General features: G+C 37.1%; 1 protein-coding gene across 6 annotated transcripts in view; it reads left to right on the top strand.

Moving 5' to 3' along the window:
• Positions 1–6,629: 6,629 nt before the first annotated feature.
• The window catches only part of rnf19a (ring finger protein 19A, RBR E3 ubiquitin protein ligase), a 37,963-nt gene continuing 24,789 nt past the window's right edge, over positions 6,630–19,803 (top strand). For 5 of the 6 annotated variants that reach the window (XR_007926356.1, XM_051871760.1, XM_051871759.1 and 2 more), the window contains exon 1: positions 6,630–6,817. Coding sequence is in view for 4 of the 6 variants with exons in the window: in XM_051871760.1 (XP_051727720.1) it covers positions 6,787–6,817 (31 nt within the window). In the remaining 2 variants the exon portion in view is untranslated. Of the gene's footprint in view, positions 6,818–8,607; positions 8,707–19,803 lie in introns of all 6 variants that reach the window. The other variant, XM_051871762.1, reaches the window with a different exon arrangement.

The following is a 19,803-nucleotide window of genomic DNA, read 5'->3' as shown; positions in this document are numbered from 1 at the left end:
ATACAACAGATGGATCCTTCATGGCCTTGCCTACCCCAGAATTCTATTGACTTATTGATATGAGTAACAAACACTGAGTCAGTCAATTTCCTCTGATAAACTGTTTATCTTAAATGTTTAAACATTGAATCGCCTGTCTGTCATTGATCTCAGAGGTTTTTCTCTTTGCATAACTCGTTGTGTCAGGATACATCAATGTGGGCTGCAATCCTCACAGGTGTGTGAGTGTTGAGAGATATTGAGTTAAAGCTTGTTGTTACAAAACTTAGTGCTAGTGTTTGTACTCTAGACTATGAAATTGCAGGGAAGTTGCGTCTGTTACGTTTTTTTTGTAAGTTGAATACGGAAAGTGTAGGACGCAGTGTAAGCATTTTGAACTGCGAGAGGCATTACACTTTCTTCGTAAGTTGAATGCGGAAGGCGGTCTGGCAGAAGCTAGATATTTTACTTTATAACTTGTTAAATATGGATATTTTTCTTACACAAATGCATCACTTTGCTTCAGAAGGCCTTTATTAACCCCCCGGAGCCGTGTGGAGTACATTTATGATGTATGGATGTACTTTCTTGAGCTTCAAACTCGTTGGTCCCGTTCACTGCCATAATAAAGCTTGGATGTGTCAGGATATTTCATATAACTCCAATTGTGTTCATCAGAAAGAAGAAAGTCAAATACATCTAGGATGGCTTGAGGGTGAGTAAATCTTGGGGTAATTTTCATTTTAAAGTGAACTAATCATTTAACCTTAAGCTTAGTAATGCCTCCCAACACCTCTTTGCAAATACAATAGAACTGAAATCAGTCACTGGTTTGTCTCCATAAGGCTGAGACCAAATGCGCATGCCTGTGTCTACCTGGCCACAAGTGCTTGCTCATGCTTGAGTGCTTGAACCCTTAACAACTCTCCTAGGGCCAGTCATTACAATTACTCACTGATTTTCCCTCCCAACCAGGTGAACATAACATGTTGTCTCAACAGTTGTTCCATGAAATGCCTCGGGCATCAGAAATGTTCTTGTATCTCAGCTGGGAGAATGTGGCACTAGGGGTGCAAAGGTCATGGTTTCGTTTCACAGGAAACACTGAAATGCATTGAATGCGATGTAAGTCACTTTTGGTAAAAGTATCTAGCAAAATTAATGCCTACAACCTGTTTTTACATCTACACTGCAGTTTAAATGATGCAGTATAGTGCTAGAAAACATATTGGCGCATGAGAGTAACTGCTGAGCTTAAATGAAAAAAAAAAAAAAGCTGAACTGAGTTGCCTTAAGCTGAATGTATTCTGTGAAGCCTCTTAGTTAGATGTAGATTTGAAAAACAGAAGTGATCTTGAAAGGGAAGAGCATGATCTCCATTGACACCAGTTGCTATGCGCAGGGCAATACTGTGAGATGGTCATGCGGATTACCAGGTACACATGAATGAACATGCCCATTATGGCCCTGCTGTTACAGATACTCTGAAATCATTAAACAGAGTGTACAACCATAAGTAACTGCGTTTGAGTTCCTTACCCACACTTAAAAAAGAAAAGAAATGTATATGAAAATAAAAAACTATATACTGCTGAAAGAAAATTAAGCCTATTTTTTGAGTATTAATGAGAATTAGCGAGACATTTTCTTCATGGTCTGCCTGTTTGTTTTTGTTTTCATGAACTTTTTGTTTGTATTTCCTTGGTTACCTGTTTTCCTTCGTTCCATTTTTTCCTACTCTTCATTTGTTGCTATGTTAATTCATTAATTACTTCTCACCTGTTCGCCATTGAGTTCATCACCCTGTGTATTTAAACTCTTCAGTTTCTTTAGTTCATTGTCTGGTATTGTAGTGTTCTACTTCACACTGTTTTGTTTATGTTTCTCTCATTACCTGAGCATACTTTGTGTAATAAAAGGACTTAATTTGATCTTCTTTGCCTCTGCTCGTCATCATCGGACTCTAAACGTGACAGAATACCAGACCTAAAGTAAAGATGAAGATTGCCCTGATGGGGAATTTTCACAGGCCCTCAGGGGCTGTGATTTTTATTTTTCAAAGCAGCAAAGACCTGGAGGAATATGTGGTGGAGTTTGTCAGCGTTTGCCATCTCGCCACATGCAGCAACCTGACACTAATGGAGGGATTCTGGAGCGGACTGGACGACGAGATTTGTCTGGTCATGCCACAGGGGAATTCTTGCTGGATCCTGAGGAATTACATCAACATTGCATTGTGGATTGATGAATCTTCTTTTACGGTGGGTGACGTGGAAGAGGATTCCATTCCAAGACAGAGGTAGCACTTCCCACCTCCTAAAGCGTGCCACATGAGTCTTGAAAAGTGAAGCCAAAGTCTCTCGATCGCCCCCAGGTGGCTGGATGCATTATAGGTCATAAACCCCGCCCTCTCCATGTAATGTAATGGGACGTGAAACAAACTAAACAGTCAAATTACACGTCAAATATTTTTTTCCAAAGATGGTTTCTATCATTTTAGGCAGTTTTTGTCACGCTGATGTAAGTTAAAGTGTTTGTTCTTTAAATAAGTTTGTTTTTAGTTAGTTATTTGATGCTATAAAAATGCGGGTTTTAACGTCATGATTGACAGCTGGGATTGACAGGTTCTCTGAGCGAAATAGTCAGTGAAGCACCAACAGACTTTTTTCTGGATCTTCGGGAAGAGAATGGAGCTTTAACTTTAATTTCTACATTTACAGAACTGATTATTTCACACCGACATAATTAGTTGTTCTGCAGTACTAACCGATTCTGCCGGAATGTGGGCAGGACCTTCATATCGCGGCTCCACTTCGCACTCACTACTGCACAGGCTTGGGCTTCAAGTTCACTATGCAGTCTATGCTCCTCCCTGGCTTCTTGCCCCCTCAGCTCCACCTGGGACCATCGTCCTTCTGGCTCCACTGGGCTCCCTCACCCCATTGGCTCCGCCATTGTCTGTTGTCACTCTACAATTGCCACGGACTTTCAGGCTGTCAGCTGTGCCTCATTCCTCCACCCCTATGGCTCCGTCGGGCTCCTCCTTCCCTCAAGCTCCACCTAAGGCCTCACTCACACCGTCATCGCCACAGTCCTCATGCACCCTGACTCGACCTCAGCCACTCGTCGCCATGATTCCGCCTTAGTCTCCTAGACCGATGTCACTGGGTCTCAATTCTTTTGAAATCCGCCTGGGTCTCCACATCTCTCAGCGTCACCGCTGTCAGTTGGGCTCAAGTCTCCACCTTGGCTCCTCCCTCCATCACTTCCATCATGGGTCTCCTTCCTGGCCATCTCCTGGGTCGCTCTGGGCTCTCATCGGCTGTCTGTTCCCCCATGGATCCTTCCATCATTCGCTCCTCCATTGATCTTCCACCATCAGCTTCTCCCACCATCCGCTCCTCCATGGATCCTTCCAACATCCACTCCTCAAGGGGTTCTTCCACTGTCAGCTCCTCCTTGTCTCCTCCCACTATCTACTCCCCCCTGGTTTCTCTGGCCAGCATTCCCAGCTGTTCCAGCTCTTCGCCAGCCCCTCGTCCACCTCCAGAGCCCCCACCCTAATTCCCTCCCTTAGTCAAACTGTTACGGTGCAGTTACCTGAGTTTACTTTTGTTTTACTTTTAATAAAATGACTTATATTTGATCTTCTTTGCCTCTGTTCGTCATCACTGGACTCTAAATGTGACAAAATACATATTAATGAAAGATAAATCTCATTCTTATTACTGCAATAAAAACAATGTTTTTGAAATTTAACATATATACTTTAATACTTTATACTTTATTTGTTTTACTTTTAATTTATGCTTATTAAAATACAAATAATTAAACATTATCTTGTTTTTGTTTTTTTTTGTTTGCTATAATACAGTAATGAGAATCTATGGCAATAGATAGATGAATAGATAGGTATTGTTATCATTGTTGAAAACAGCTGTGCTGCTTAATATTTTTGTGGAAACCATAATACATTTTTTTTTCAGGATTCTTGAATAGAAAGCATTTATTTGAAATGGAAATATTTTGTGTCATTATAAATGTCTACTGTCACCTTTGATCAATTTAATGCATCCTTGCTGAATGAAAGTATTAATTTCTTTTGAAAAAAATTGTGACCCCAAATTTTTAGAGAAAATATACATCTTAAGATTGATGATTCTCTTGTACAGTCTGCAGTCAATGATAAGTCTTTGCTTGCCCACTGAGTTACATAATATAACACTAAAATTCTCGACTTTTACAAGTTTGAGCACAATTGAATTTCACATGCTTTAGGGTTCCTTACAGCAGTCCTTGAGGAATAATAACATGTACACTACCTACATTCATGTTACCTCTAGATCATAAGGCCATTAGTTCATTTTATTCATTACCTTTGTCAACCAACACAGCAAAATAGGCAAGGAAACCTTTCAGACATAATAGAAACTCCCTGGTTCCTCTCTCAGAGTGAATAAAATGAGTTGGGATTGATCCATGTAAATCATTTATCAATGATTCAGTTTTTTTTCTACATCTTGTTGTGTCCCAGATGGACTCAGCTGACAATACTGATTTTGCTAAAGAATGTGTGTCCCCTCTGCCAGAAAAAAACAACAACACTGATTTGAGGATGCACACAAGAAAAGGTTCAGTGGGGTTAAATATAGATATCTAGGATTCTTGACTCAGAAGAACACTTAATGCCAAAAAGGTTCTGTATAAGAAAAAAAAGATTATACTTTCATGTTTAATGGATTATTTCAAATTTTTTTCTAGTGATAAAGTACATATACAATGTTTATTTTCTTATTTGTTATGCCAAAAAATATATTTATTATGAATATTCAATCTGTTAACTGTTTAAATCCAGTTCTTTGATAAAATCAGGGCACAACACTAAAGATTTTTACTTCCGAAATGCTGCACGTATATGTAACAATCCAAGTATTTATCATAATGTACTTTAAATAACATTAAAAAATAATGTCAGAAAGATATCATGTCTGGTGTTGTTCATAAATACCAGTAGTGATATGTTGAACAATGAGGATGTTGTCATGTCTATAGAACTAGAGTCATCAGTGTCCCATGTAGTGAGCCAGGGTGCTTACTGTCCTTACCAGTGCCCGAATTCATGTACATGATATAGTGTGCTGATTGAGACGCACCCATTGTCTTCACATTCATATTTAAACCATGATGTTGTGGCCCATTTTTGGTTTCTGGCAGGTTGTTGTTTTGTTTTGTTTTTTAGGTTTTTTTTTTTAGCTTTAGAAGGGATGTATATTTTGTAAATCCAGGCAAGAGCTGTTTCCCCACTCTCTTTCACATTAGAATTAAAAAGGACTCTCACAGAGAACACATACATATGCACATGGGCTGTAATGCATTCGACACTGAGATGCAAATGGCCCTGTGATTGTTTTGTAAGGTGCTATTGTTTGCATGAGTAACTGGGCGTGTGCGATGAGACATCTACAGTAGTTCTCACAAGGCACATCATTCCTTTATGTGACACAAGACACCGCTGGAGGGTAGTTATCTTCTAGTGTATTCCAAATTGTTTTGAGATCTGGAAGATTCCTTTTGGAAAACATTACTGCAATACAGGATTGCAGATCATATCACATTTGTAAATAGGGGACGCCACAAAAGCTTACTTTATTCATAAAACTCTAGAACCATGTGCCCTGTCATCATTAAAATGGAATATTTTGCTTGGCTCTGATTAACTTCATATTAGGACAGTTTTGTGTTTAAACTCTATATAATTAGACCCCTGGTTTGGGCACCATCAGGCAGAAGCTGAATTGCTCCATATGGAAATATGTTTTTTAAGTGCTTTTGCCATTTAACTGTGTGAGTTTTGACCACAGTGATCCAAATTACCAGGGTTTCCCGGCTTGTAACATTACTGGACACATGAAACCATTTATTTGACAATATAAATAACTTACTGTTACAAAAAAAGACTGTCTGGTACAGTGATGGTAATACCATGGTACTTGAATAAATAGTCTTTACATTTTTAAAGCTTTATATATTTATTATACAGGAAAGTGAACAAATTATAGCATATAATATTTGATACTATGGTCAAGAATGATTACCATATGCCAAGGTATTTCAAAGAATATTAGGTAAAAATGAAAAAAAGGTTGTGAAACTATCATACTTGTCACAAATTGCTATATTTATTTTTCTGCATTTATGTTTGATTGATTCGTGTCTTTTCTGAAATAAGCATGAGAACACATTTGCTTCATTTGGTTTTATTTTTTATTTTTCAAAAGCATGCAGAAAACCTAAATGGGCGGGGGATTCAGTACAGCTAAAAAATATTAAGTAAGCCTACTTAAAATATTAAATAAACTTGTAAAAATATTATTACAAAAACAGTATCTTAAACAAAAGGACATCAATTAATTACCTCATTTATAAACGTATAGCTGTCATATTTAAGATAAAGAAAATCATTTCAGAGGTTTTTTGACAGATTAAGAAACAAGCAAAGAAACACGATGGATTAAAACAGTGTACAAACACCTCGAGTTTGGGGAAATGGATTTATGTAAACATTATAAGAAGATTTGATTTTCTACAATTATTGTTGCTTTGAGGAATGCACGTCGACTCTCGCGAGATTTGAGTTTGAACTGATATGTGAGAAGAGAGCGAGACGGATGCCAGTGAGTCAGAGCGAGTGAGCGAGTGGAGGACGGGACACAGAACGGCCCGACTTCAGCCCGACAAAACAACTCCCTAAAGTAGCCTTCTTCTTACACCACACTCGGAGTTTTTCGCCTTTAATTGTTACCTGGAATGAAATGCTTTTACGTGGATGACTTGAAAGGTGAGTCGCCGTTGTATTTCATGAAATAAAAGGCTAGTTTGACGGTTTGGCTAACGGTCGTCTGTTCGCTTTCACAGTTCGCTCTCGCTGGCGAATGTGAAAGCGAACATTTACACTTATATTACGCAAAGACGATTTTCACATTTGTCCTATTACAACAAATAAGCGTCTATTTGATGTTAAACGCCCGCTAGCTAGTGTGTAGGGAAGTAAAATCGCTTTAAAGGGGCCTGTGGTGCGTCCGACATTAGATGGACCTACCGTAGGCATGTAGCCAGTTATCGCATTGTCCATTTGTTTCTGTTTGCTCAGTTTAAATTCACTCCTTTGTAACCAGGAAGTCTGTTAAAATAAAACATTTATCCGCTTTATCACTGCGGTTAGATGTCACTAAACCTTTGATCTGCATAATACAGAGAGATTGTTTTTCGTTTTCATTGTTAATGGCTTAGTGGTTTATTTTGCAAAAGATTACACGCCTAATATGTATTGTACGCCAAATTGTAGTCATTTTCTCAGTGTATTGAGACTGTTGCTGTTACATGTTGTACGTTGGATTTATTTCCTGTAATAGCTAACTTATCTTGCTCGAACTAATACACTTCGTTAGAAATCGAGTGCGTTTTGCTGTAAATGAGGATTCAGATATGTTGATAAATGGCAGTCTTACGTCATCCAGTATGAGTTCAAAGGCTGATTTAGTGTAAGGTTTGTTCCCCAACTTCCCCAAGAGAGTTATAGTAATAGTGAGAATGAGCAGATTAGTTTCTAGGATCATAGCTGTAGGATTCCCGCAACTGTTTTAGCTAAAACTAGTGTTAATCTCAGAACTATGGAAACTGTGGGTCGAGAGGTGTTGACCTGTGTCTGGTGTAAATGTTGATTCAGCACCCACTTTGACGTATTTGTCTGGGTTGCTGTTAGAGGTGTCGGATAAAGAAATGAGTTGTGGGTGAACATACCTGGGTGTCATAAACAATGGGTGCCAAAACAATGAAGATCTCAAGTTAGGTCTATTTACATCATTCTGGCAGTGGCGAAATAGAGGATTTTGGTGTAAATCCTGTATGAAAGCAGCTTATCTTTAATGTCTACCAGTGTGGTCTGATTTTGATCTGAAACCAACAGGAGACAGATCTTATTGAGCCCCAGAGAAGCAACGGCTGACCACAGACATTTGTCATAGTGGTTGATGGTCCGTCCATTGCTATGGTTATCACTGTCTGTCGTATTCAGTCACGCATTTAAATACAGTTGTCAATCCATATACTTTGCAATGTGTAGTTAGCAGCATGAAAAATATATGTTATATACAGAAAGCGAGCAAAGATTGCTGGCATTATAATCACTGAAGCTGTCAATTACAATGTAAGGTACACAAAGTTCAGCTCTTGCGAAAACTCCAGTGTCAATCAATGAAGCTGTGCAATGACTCTCTTGACATCGTATTTATACTTTGTTGGTTATAATGAAAGGATTCGTTATAAAATGAGCTTACAAAACTGAGCAAAAAGAGTCTAACTAACTAAACACATTTGAATGGCCATCACGTTCACACGCTCAACAGATATGTTTGTGATTGGCTACATTGCTCCACGCTGCGAAAACACGTAAATAGAAACCTTTGAAGCGCTAACTCAAACACTTGCGGGAGCATTTTAAAGTAGAACGGTAGGCATTGTCACATTAAAAGTTACTGATACCATTATGTGCCATTAAATGCAAAGCAGTCTTTTATGTAGGATCAAGATTCAGATTTCCTCAATCTAGATGATCTCACTCTGCCCCAGGTTATTAAACCAGTTTGATGACTACAAATGAGCAGAGGATCTGCTTGAGAAGGTTATGAAGAAGTTCTTTGGGAGCAAACCAGTCTGACGTTGAGATCCGTGCGTATTTATCTTGTTTACGAATTCCCCATGGTCTTGTTCTTGACCTTAATCAAAGTCTTGGGCTTGTTTCTCTCTGCGTAGTGGGAGAACAATGGGCGCTTTATGCCTGAGCTGGAAGTGCCTTGAAGTCAGGTGGCTTACTAAACACACACTAAACTGAGCTAATAAGAGTTGTGTATGTTGAAGGCCAGACATGCCTTAAAATGGCAAGGGATGTTGTTATAGTACATCTATGGCCAATGTGTGTTAACACAGTTTAATGTCATGGAAAACTTTTTCCTACAAGAATTAATGTACTGAATCTTTGCTGTAGAGACACGTTTTTGCCTGCTGCCTCGGGTATGAGAGTTTAAGCATTGGTTCTCATTTCGTAATGTAGTTGATGAATTCTTTGTGTGCAGAGGTCAGGGCCTCGTTAAAGTAACCACAGCATTTATGTGTGCGCTCATCATAGGCTCCCACAATGCAGTGGTTTCAAAGACTTAGTGGCAGTGATCCGTGCTGCAGACACTTATCTAATGACTAGTTACTTTTTAATTTCTCTTATGACTTGCATTCGAGCTGAGAATTCAATGTAGTTGAGTCAATTAATAATTAGAGCCCGTCCAATATGAGTTTTTGTGGGGCGATACCGATATTAGTAAGTAAAAAAAAAAGTCTGTCGATATATCGGCTGATATTCTTTGTCTATATTATAGTTCAGTACCAGTCAAAACTGGTACTGTATATTGAATACTAGGGGTCAAACGGTTCAGATTTTTCACGGTTCAGTTTGTATCACGGTTTTAGTGTCACGGTTTCGGAACAGTTCGGTATGTGCCATGTTCAGTAAAAAATAGGACAATTGTCAAATAAGGATAAAGAAAATAAAAACAATTACAAGAAACAACACAAATAAATACATGAGAGCTAAGATACAAATAAAATAAAGCTTTACAGGTTTTTCAGGTATCTAACAGCTTTCAGGTACAGAAATTGAATAAAGTAATCAAATATAAAATAACACTGCGCATAAAGTTCTTTGAAACATTATTGAAGTTACAAAAGCTATTCAGTCAAGAGTGATTTTCTTCGTGCTTTGTCGTTCGATTAACATTAAAACACAGAGAGCAGGAATATTAGACTGCTTTCCCTTTAAGACATAATTCAAAGATCCAGTACACTGATACTGATACACATGCGTTGTCTGTCTCGTTTTTCTCCTAAGACATAACCTACAATGTTTGTTAGGATACTCGCTAAGATGGGCATGTTGACATAATTTTTGTGTGAATTTGTCTGTTTAGGTGCAAGACTTGAAAGAGTATTTGCGCGCTGTGACTCGGCTCTCCATCTCCAAATCTCCAAATCTCACAGCGCACGCGAGTTCTTTCACGTCTTACAATTGAATGTAAATTGGCAAGGTTTAAATGAGTTTAGTTTAAACACAGATAGCAACGTGAGATGTTCAGGTCTCACCTGCGCTCGCACGCTATCAACACCAGGGTGATGACGGCATAAATGACTGCTCATAGAGCTTTCGGCACATCATTCAACATTTGTTTACAACAAGTGACTGTTTTGTCCATGTTCTTTTGATCGTCGCTGTTGTAACGTATTGGGAAACTAGAATGCATATCCATCGACTGAAACATACATTAGCTGAATCCGTCTGTCTGTTTTACACGTTGTTTCAGCAAACCATATTATATGCGTTGTCAGATTTGGGATGAACCGCGGTGCAAGCCTATTGAATACCATATATAAATAAACAGAATATATATACATAAACACATTTTTTGTAATGATCACTCAAATGTGGTGATCAAACACTTATACTGACATGATAAAGATATGTAATGAAGGCAGGGTATTTATTTCTGGTAATCAAATGAACATGAGGGTCATATTTAAATAGTCTTTTTGCAGTTTAATATTCAGACACTAGTCTACATTGCGATTTGATTTAAGTGTTCTGACCTGTTTTTTATTTATTCATCAAAAATATGACAAATTCCGTGTTATGCAGTAAAATCCGTTTTATGACTGGATTTCGTGATTTCATCCGCGTTTTCTGCATCGCAGAAATCCTACTAATGTAGCAAACGAGTATGATAAGCTCGTTGTGAGTAAAAGATGGGGACATGTTTGTTTACTTTATAGCAGCGCGTTTCACTAACTAGGTGACAACGTAGCGTTAAATCACCATTCAACAGACTCAAGCCACCACTGCGCTGCGGTCTATTTGACTGCAGAAAGATACTAACTTTTCAATCTGTGACGTTAACTGACTGTACTGACAAACTATGCTAATTTAGGATATGTGATGTGAGCGATGTGTTATGCATGAGTGACATTGCAGTTTTAAGGGACGGGGCTAATGTTAAATTGGACGGACTTATATTGAAATTGTTTATTAACTTTACAGTAAGTTTTGTGTATTTCACAAACTAGTTAGCAACTTACCGTTAAGATAACACTTTGACTCTCGTGAAGACACTGCTTGACTGCTTGCCGCTGCCCGAACAAGAGACCTCTTTACTGAAGTGAAAGGGTTGGCTGGTGCCAGTAACGAACAATGGAGTGCGCTCTGCTGGACAAACTGCGTAATCACACCATTTACAACCATTTTATCTGCGTTATATGATCTGTAAAAATAAGTGTTCATATAGGTGGCATATTGGCGACAGGCTCATATCGGGCCGATAAAATCAGCAAAACGATATATCGGTCAGGCTCTATTAACAATCATTCTAATTCTGTGAGAATAGAGAAGTCCACATGACAATTATAACGGTAACAGTACTGAAGAACTAGGCCTATATCAGTGGAATTTCTTATCAGAATAATTTTTTTCTAGCTGATGAACTATAAAAACATTTACAGCTAATCGACTTTAAAGAGCTCAAACGTTTACATTACATTTATTTGCATACAAGATGACTGCGGTGTACAGTTAAAGTTATTGTGCATTGGTGTGGATGCTAATATAGTTATTGTTATAGTTAGCTTTATAGTTGGCATACTTGGTGTGTATGGCCCCTAAGGCCCCTGTTTTTTATTTATTTATTTATTTTTTTATATTTGTCTAAATAGCGCTGTAATTGCATTTTACTTTAAGTTTACTTGTACCCATGTGCCAAAGTTTTCTGTACATTGTATGAAAATGCTTTTCTGTTCTTTGTCCGCATTTCTGTATGGGAGTGTTTCCTCTGCTTCTGTGGTGACTGCGTCTTGTGAAACAGTGTTCAGGAAATCCAGGGAGACACGTGTTTGTTAAAGGAAGTGTGTACATAGTGTCTATGTATCGCCATTTCTATGAATTTTAATCTGGCAGGGCTTTAGTACTATGTACTGTAAACAGAATCTGCCCTTTTGAAAAGGACAACGAACAGGAATCACTTGGCGTTCATGTAGAAGAATAAACACAACTGATAATATATACACTGAATTTCTCAATGGAAGCCACTTGTGCATTTACATCATATCACATGAAAGCTGTAATTTCCTAAAAGCTACAGATAAATCTGACACGAACACTTTCACTTTCGCAAGAGTGCTCTATATCTGGAGACGAAGGCAAACATGTTATGAAAGCCACATGAATGCAGTTCTTTCGATGCAGAGGCATGACTGCGTTTTACATTGTTTCATTTTGTTTGTTATACAGTTGCCAGTAAAGTTTAATTTTAAACTTCCGCATTCATGCTAACACACACAGTTGATATTTTCAGCTTCACTTTCCCCAGCAGACAGTGTGTACAGCAGCCATATATAGAAAGTCTCTGTTTAGCTCTCATCAATTGAAGATAAATCTTACTGCTGAATGACCTGGGGAGGCCAGCTGAACTGGCAGCGTCTGGATCAGGAGGTGACGTCTTAATCTCCGTCCTTCATTCAGGATCTGAGAGTGAAGCTCCTTTTAGATTAGCCACTCAACCTACAGCAGTATTCCTATCATTCACCAGCTAGAGTGATCATGATATTATAATGGCAAAGTTGTGGAAGAAGCTACTTGAAATCTGTCGCTTACCAATCATAATTTCAGTTCACTATAGTCAAGCCATTCTTCTGATAAATTAATAAGTTACTAATGAGCTACTAATATACATTGCAGCTATTTTTGGGGATAGTATCTTTTTTTTTTTTTTTTTTTTTTGCAGCCTGATTTATATTTGCATTTACATGGCTTTAACCAGAAGATGTCCTCCGCATGCTATGTTTCAAGTGAATAACTAGTGTAATCGATCTAATCTAACAGTGAATTTAGCTGATGAAGTCAATATAGTGGAATAAGAAAAAAAACAAAAAAACAATGCCTAGTCTTTTTTACTGCAACTTCAAAGGAAGCAAGACAATGTTGTCGAAACTAGTGCTGGATACCTGAGTTAATTTTATGTTACACTGTTTGCTAGTCTGGCATATATCGTTAATACTTCTCACCATTTATTCTGAGGGTATGACCGATTGTTTTCCATATATCCATTTTCTTTAAAGTATCCTAGAAAAGGGGGTTTGACTTTTCAAACGGTGGCTTTTTTCTGGACCTCGTCGATTAACTCTGCAATGTCGTCTGCCATTTTAAATGTGCGAGGCCTTAGTGTTTTATCATTCAGCAGCTGGAAAAAAAAACATTCTGAGAGTGATCCCAACTATGTTCTTTCTCTATATCATTATCGTTATAGCTGTAAGACAGTAGTGCTGGGACTAGAGCTGCATGATTCTGGATAAAATGAGAATCATGATTTGTTTTGGTTTTAAATAGAGATCATGATTTTTCCACGATTATGAATGTACAACTAAACAAAAACGTGTGAAATTTATTTAGGTTCTGACAAAAATATTAATTGCTGGAAATTTTTTTAAATTAAATTAAATGGTTTTGAATTAATTCAATGACTCATTAATAAATACTTGTTTTATTACTGAATGAATCAGTCTTTTTGAAAGAATCTTTTGAATGAATGAGTTCAATGACACACATTTTTTTAACAGGCACTTGTCGCCGCATAAGATGCATAACATAGTACCGGTATGAATTCCGGTATAGAATGTACCAGTATGATTCTGTCAAAGGTTTAATAGACGTGGGCGAATCGTTATCGTTAAAAAAATAAGATTGCGTGGGTGTTTGAATCGAGATCGTGATCTTTTTATGATTAATCGTGCAGCTCTAGCTGGGACAATACATTGATACATTGCGAATCGAGAAATGATTCTGGATCAATTCTGATATTTTCCGTATGTATCGCGATTCTCTCTCAAATCTATTCTGAGCTTAGTTTTCAACAGTAGATGTGTGCTTTAGAAACAGTCGTAATCTGCTTGAATGTGCAAGGCTTCCGGTGTCATCCGCTTCCAATCATTAAGTAGTTTTACAGTTTACTGCATTTTGTAATTATTATTTATTCACTTATAGTGGCTAATAAATCGGAAGTAAGCATTCACTTACTAAGCATTCACGGAAAGTAGCTTACTTTTGTGTTGCAAAATAAGGTGGATATAACTGAGATATAAATGTAATGAACGTGTATTTTCATACAATTTGTTTTTTTGCTAAATATTCATCTTACTTGACAAGCGATCCTACCGAATGAATGACTTATACCTTCAAATACCATTTTGAGTGTGAAAACTTTTTAGGAAGATGTTAGATTATTGCTTTAGTTAATCTCGTGTACAGCCTGGGCAATAAAGGGTGACATTTATCACAATACTCTGATTTAAAAAAAAAAAAAAAAAAAAAGTTTAGTTGCAGCTACTTTTTTTAACTCCCCAACAGTGCCAAAGTATTGATGTTTAACTGTTCGTTCTGTTCTGTATGCAAATGCACAGGAGACTGAGCTATTTTGGTTTTATGTCTCTTCTTGGCACAAGCAGAGCCAGAGGTCATTTTGCTTGGTAAATATTGTATAAGGGCCATTGAACACTAGTTGTAGCTCCACCTGTCCTTGTTAAGTATCCTGTGTACTTTCTACGGTTAGATTGGAATGGAGACGGATTATACCAAACCTGAATAAGCCTTTTATTTTAGCTGCTCAGCTGACAGCAGTTTAGAAAGCTCAGGGCTTTTGGATTTGGTGTGTCATGCTTAATATCTGATCAAAGCTCTGTGTCCAGTATAAATATCAGTGTGATCATACAAGGTGAAACATGGTGAGTGATCGGGAAGTAACAGGGCGGGCATTAGGAGTAGACCGAATGTACGTTGTCACGGTGAGGAAGTCTGTCCTCAGTGAAGAATGCTCTCGGAAATTGCTTTAATAAGCTCATTACAGAAATCCCACTGCATTCTGTATACATGCCTGCTTCTCCTGAGCTGCACATAGTATGCTTGCCAGCTTCTGAGGTGTGTTTGTGTGTCCGTGTGTGTGTCCGTGTGTGTGTCCGTGTGTGTGTCCGTGTGTGTGTCCGTCCATCCTGAAGCAGCTGGGACAGTGGCAAGCGCTCCTGCTGGCATAATCCGCAATTGTGCTGATGAAGAAAAGCCTATTTGGTCTTTTGGTGAACACACAAACCCAGAGCAGATGAACTTAGCCTCACAAAATGCTTAGCTGCTGACATCATTTCCTCCCGGCCCTCAGCTGACTGGAAAATGGAGCGGAAGGTAGAATGTTTTATACTGTGCTGGTGTCTCCGCCCTGGCTTTTGCTTTGACTGCTTTTTTTTCAGTCGCTTTGGGTAGAGGGTAACTTCTTAGCAACTTAGTTGGTTTACATGCTTCCATGGAGTCAGACGTTACTATAGTGGCCCTATAAATCTTAAAATGTCTCGCTTATGTGAGCTGCTCTTTATGATGCTGGCTGCTGTTTTATATGAGCCAAATGGCTTCCATATGTGAGAAATGGAGTTGCAAATTTGAATGGTACATTCAGCAGGAAGGATTTCAGGTTTTATGGATTTCACTTTATTCTGACCCGTCTTTATTTTTATTTTTTGGTTAGTTTTCATACTTTCTATTTGATTTAAACAGATGAAATTGATTTTATTCATCCGTTTTAAATTTATACAGTTCTGTTGTGCAGCATCTTATTTGACAAATTTTGTTTTGTTGTAAATTAATTATATTTTCAAAAAGCTTGATTAAATTGTTAAAATGTATATACATTTGTATGAAATCATAAAACACAGAATCCCCAGAAAATAAAATGGAAAACGCAGAATTTAGGGAAAAATAAAATGGAAATAAAATATTGTGATAATATTTTTGGTCATATCACCCAGCTCTATTAATTAGCTTAACTTTTTGGGTTTGCTTTAGTGATGCACTGTAATGTCAGAAATTGGTGGAAATGGCAAAATATAAACTTTTGGTTTCTGCATAATGGTTTTGGAGGGCTTAGCACTCCAGTGGTGTGTTTTGACCATGACAGCATCTGTTTCATGCACACAACATGCTACAATGTTAGCTGTGTGGTAGGGCTGCAACAACTATTCGATAAAATCGATAATGAAAATCATCTACATCGATTCTCATTATTGATTAGTCTGGTCTGCCCACCGTGCATGGAAGACTTCCGCCAGTCGCGTCAAATTACAGCACTGAATAACGCATTTCTATGGAGAAAATGCATCTAAAAATAGTGAAGGAAACAGATTGAGCAGCTGCGGGAAAGGTACGTGATCAAAGCTGATCACAACATGAGAATTCTTTATTTTAAGCTTCAAGCTAATTCATTAGCGTAATGGTTTGCCCCGTCAGGCACTTTGACAGATGCATGTGCATCCTCAGCGCAGAACGTTCATTCTACGTCTATATCCTTATCTGTAAATGTTACAAATTCACATGAGCATTTACATTTTGCATAAAGGCTTGTCCTGACAGTCTGCATTAAACTTCAAACTTTACTGAATGAGCGTCGGCGCGCGCATCCGCGTCAGACAGGCGGAAATTTCTGAAATATCTGTTGTTTAAAGTTAAATTTAGATTTAAAAATCAACATGTCATTCAAGTATTTTATGAGAGTAGTAACTGTAAAGGGATAACAACATGTAATTTAATATAAATGTAAGATGTTTCTTATAGCCTGTTTACAGGATAAAGAAATGACAGTAAGAGGTGCTTGTGTCCGAAGTGAATGTGTGTGTTCCTGCAAAACATTTATCTTGCCTGTTGGTTAACACTGAGTTTGTTTTTCTTTATTATCTTAATTACTATCTTCATTTTTAATGTAGAGTAGAGATTTAAACTATATTCACTATATACAGTGCTAAAGTTAATAGACACCCAATGTATGGTTTGTGCCACAGCTGTCCTAAACTATCAGTATTGGTGCTAAAATCATTTTTCATGTTTCTGTAATAGTTAATCCACCAGTATGTGTAAGCTCTTTAGTTACAGCAGTATTTTTATATTTCTAAAGCTACAATATATTTATTGTTGTTATCCATGAATTTTTTTATTTTACTGTTTTACAAGAAAGGCAGGAAAAAGTAAAACACTTCATAGTTTTTTTTGTTTGTTTTTTTCAGATTCCCAATTACAGTCAATAACAACAGAGACTGTTAAGTTTTTTTTTTTTTTTTTTTTTTTTGGATATTATCTGTGAATATTATTTAGAAACTATTTAGTTGTTTCAGTTTATTTTCCTAATAAATGGCAATACAATTTTTAGTTTTAAACAAGTTTGAAAGAATCCTAAAATATGTGTTCTCTTTATTATGACAGGTAGTCTAATAAATTAAGCACCGTATGTTTTCATAGCATTTGATTGGCACATTTGTTTGAAGTACATTGGGCAGGATGTGCAATACTGTGTTTTTTTTTTTTTGTTTTTGTTTTGTTTTTTTTGTCAATAAAATAAAAATAAATAAAATTAGGATTTTTATCCTATTAATCGAAAAAATAATCGGCAACTAATCGATTATCAAAATAATCGTTAGTTGCAGCCCTGCTGTGTGGTTGCACTTCACCAGAACCAAAATGCTAGAGTACAACGTAAAAAATCTCAACGGATTTTTTGCATGGGCTTTTTTGAGTTTTACTTCCTTCTAAAAGTGGAGATTGCTTTTTAATTGTCAATTCAAATACATTGGACAAATCCATTAGATAAACAGTAAATTAAGTTTATACATTCACGGGATTCATTGCACAGGGTATGAGAGAGCTGTGAAAAACGCGGACTTTGCTTGTTCTCGCCCGCCGGTAGGCCTATTTTCCGCACAAATGGTCTACGAAGGCATCATTTATGTTGTTTGGAATGCCGTGGGCTTATTAAAAATATGAAATTCAGACAGAAGGCTGCATTCGATTTCAAATTCTCACGTGCGCTTTGTGAAGAGCACTCACACGTGCGGCTGTGTGCGACTAGTGCCTAAATGTACTTTTTTCCTCAAAATACTTTTATGACATGAAATTAATATAAACACAGTCAGTTATGTCTTAAAGTATTAGACAGACAGGACAGAAACTTCTTATATTTCAAAAGAGATCTGTGCATTATTCTGGATGCAGCTTATAGATCTCCTGCTACAGTATGTCATCAGTAATAATCAAACAACCGTAACGCTGAGAAAATGCAAAATCATTTGCATCTCTTGAATGGAAAATGTTCTGAAAGCACTCTTTATTGCTTGTAATGTTTCGTTGTTCCTCTTTATTTTTTACTAGGCTACTTGCTTTTATGTTTTGAAATGTTATATATGTCCCTATATAAAATTCTTAACATACAGTTGTATTAATGTATTTTTTTTTTTTTTACTTATAATTATTTAAAAAGTACTTACAATTCCGTATGTAATTAAAATAATAAGATTAATAAACAAATTAATTAAAAAGAAAAAAAGTATCAAGAATAATTTTGGAATCGGATCGTGACTCCCAGAATCGGAATCGGATCGAATCGTGAGGTGCCTAAAGATTCCCACACCTAGTTAAAGTCTACTAAAATGTGATTCCAATTTTTTTCTTATATCGCAATATAATATCGATATCATCTGGACAGTGCAAAATATCGTGATATGAATTTAAGCTCATATCGCCCACCCCTAGACTTGGTATTATAAAAACAAATGTTGCACTGCTAGTTTGCTCTTGGTAGTTCGCATTTATTAAGGTGTGCCATGCTAAGCTCCATCTAAAACTCTTTATGACGCATATAAACAGATTCTGAGTAGTTAAAGATTGTGGTTGTGATAAGAACACAATGTTCAGAAAATGGTTTTCCTTTGCACCGGCTTGTCCTGCGGGATTGTTTGTAAGTTGTCTCTGGGGACACAGTGTGTGTTTGTTTACTATAAAAGCGTTTACACCCACTAAATGAAATTCTGTGACGCTCTTACAGATGTAATTAACTCCTCCTGTGTTTACATGAACTCTCTAAGACCCTTCTTGTAAACAAAGACCCCTCACTGGAACATTGCTACTTTTTATTTTACTGTAACGTTAAAATATTTCTTCATAAATGCACCAGGACTAAAATTTTAAAAGCAAATGCTTTTGATTACTTTTATTGCTGTTTCATCACATACACCAGTTCCATGGAAAGATGTCTCACTTGGGTTATAATATGCCATTAATATCTAGTTTTATGATGAAAGCGTTTTTGAAAAGAACCAGATCTAAAAACAAGAAACATGTTTACAGTTGTTACAGCCTTGGGGAAAATCAAGCATGGGAAATTGTCCTTGATTAGCTAAAAAAAAATTTGAGTAATGTTGATATGTATAAACAGCATGCTACACCGGTTAGACAATGTAGGTGTGTCATGGGAATGTGTTCAACAGTGTCAGCTGTTTCACTTCTTTCTTTGCTCTTTTTATTTATTTATTTATTTATTTTTTTTAATCAGCTCAACAAGCAAATGTATAAAATGAGCGAGATCTGTTTGCACATACCAGTCATGTTATCAGGACAAGACTAAACCCATAGAGCAGAACAGTGCAGATGTTATCTGTACTTGTTTTGTGTTGGGAATATGATGCACCCCAAATGAGAGTAATGTGCATCTTCACTGTGGTTAATGGTATCTTATCTTTCTTGAATGTTATCCGCTTGCCATGACGTTTGTCTTAAGGGTTCATACGTGTCCTTACGTGTGTTTTGACAGATTATCCGAGTGGTATTAGGTGTATTTTAGGTGCACACAGGGAATCAGCATTGAACACTTGTAAAAG

The sequence above is a fragment of the Ctenopharyngodon idella genome, chromosome 19, assembly GCF_019924925.1.
Source record: "Ctenopharyngodon idella isolate HZGC_01 chromosome 19, HZGC01, whole genome shotgun sequence".
NCBI lineage: Eukaryota > Metazoa > Chordata > Actinopteri > Cypriniformes > Xenocyprididae > Ctenopharyngodon > Ctenopharyngodon idella.
Note: the sequence above shows the minus strand (reverse complement) of the source record. Positions and strands in the feature narration are given on the sequence as shown.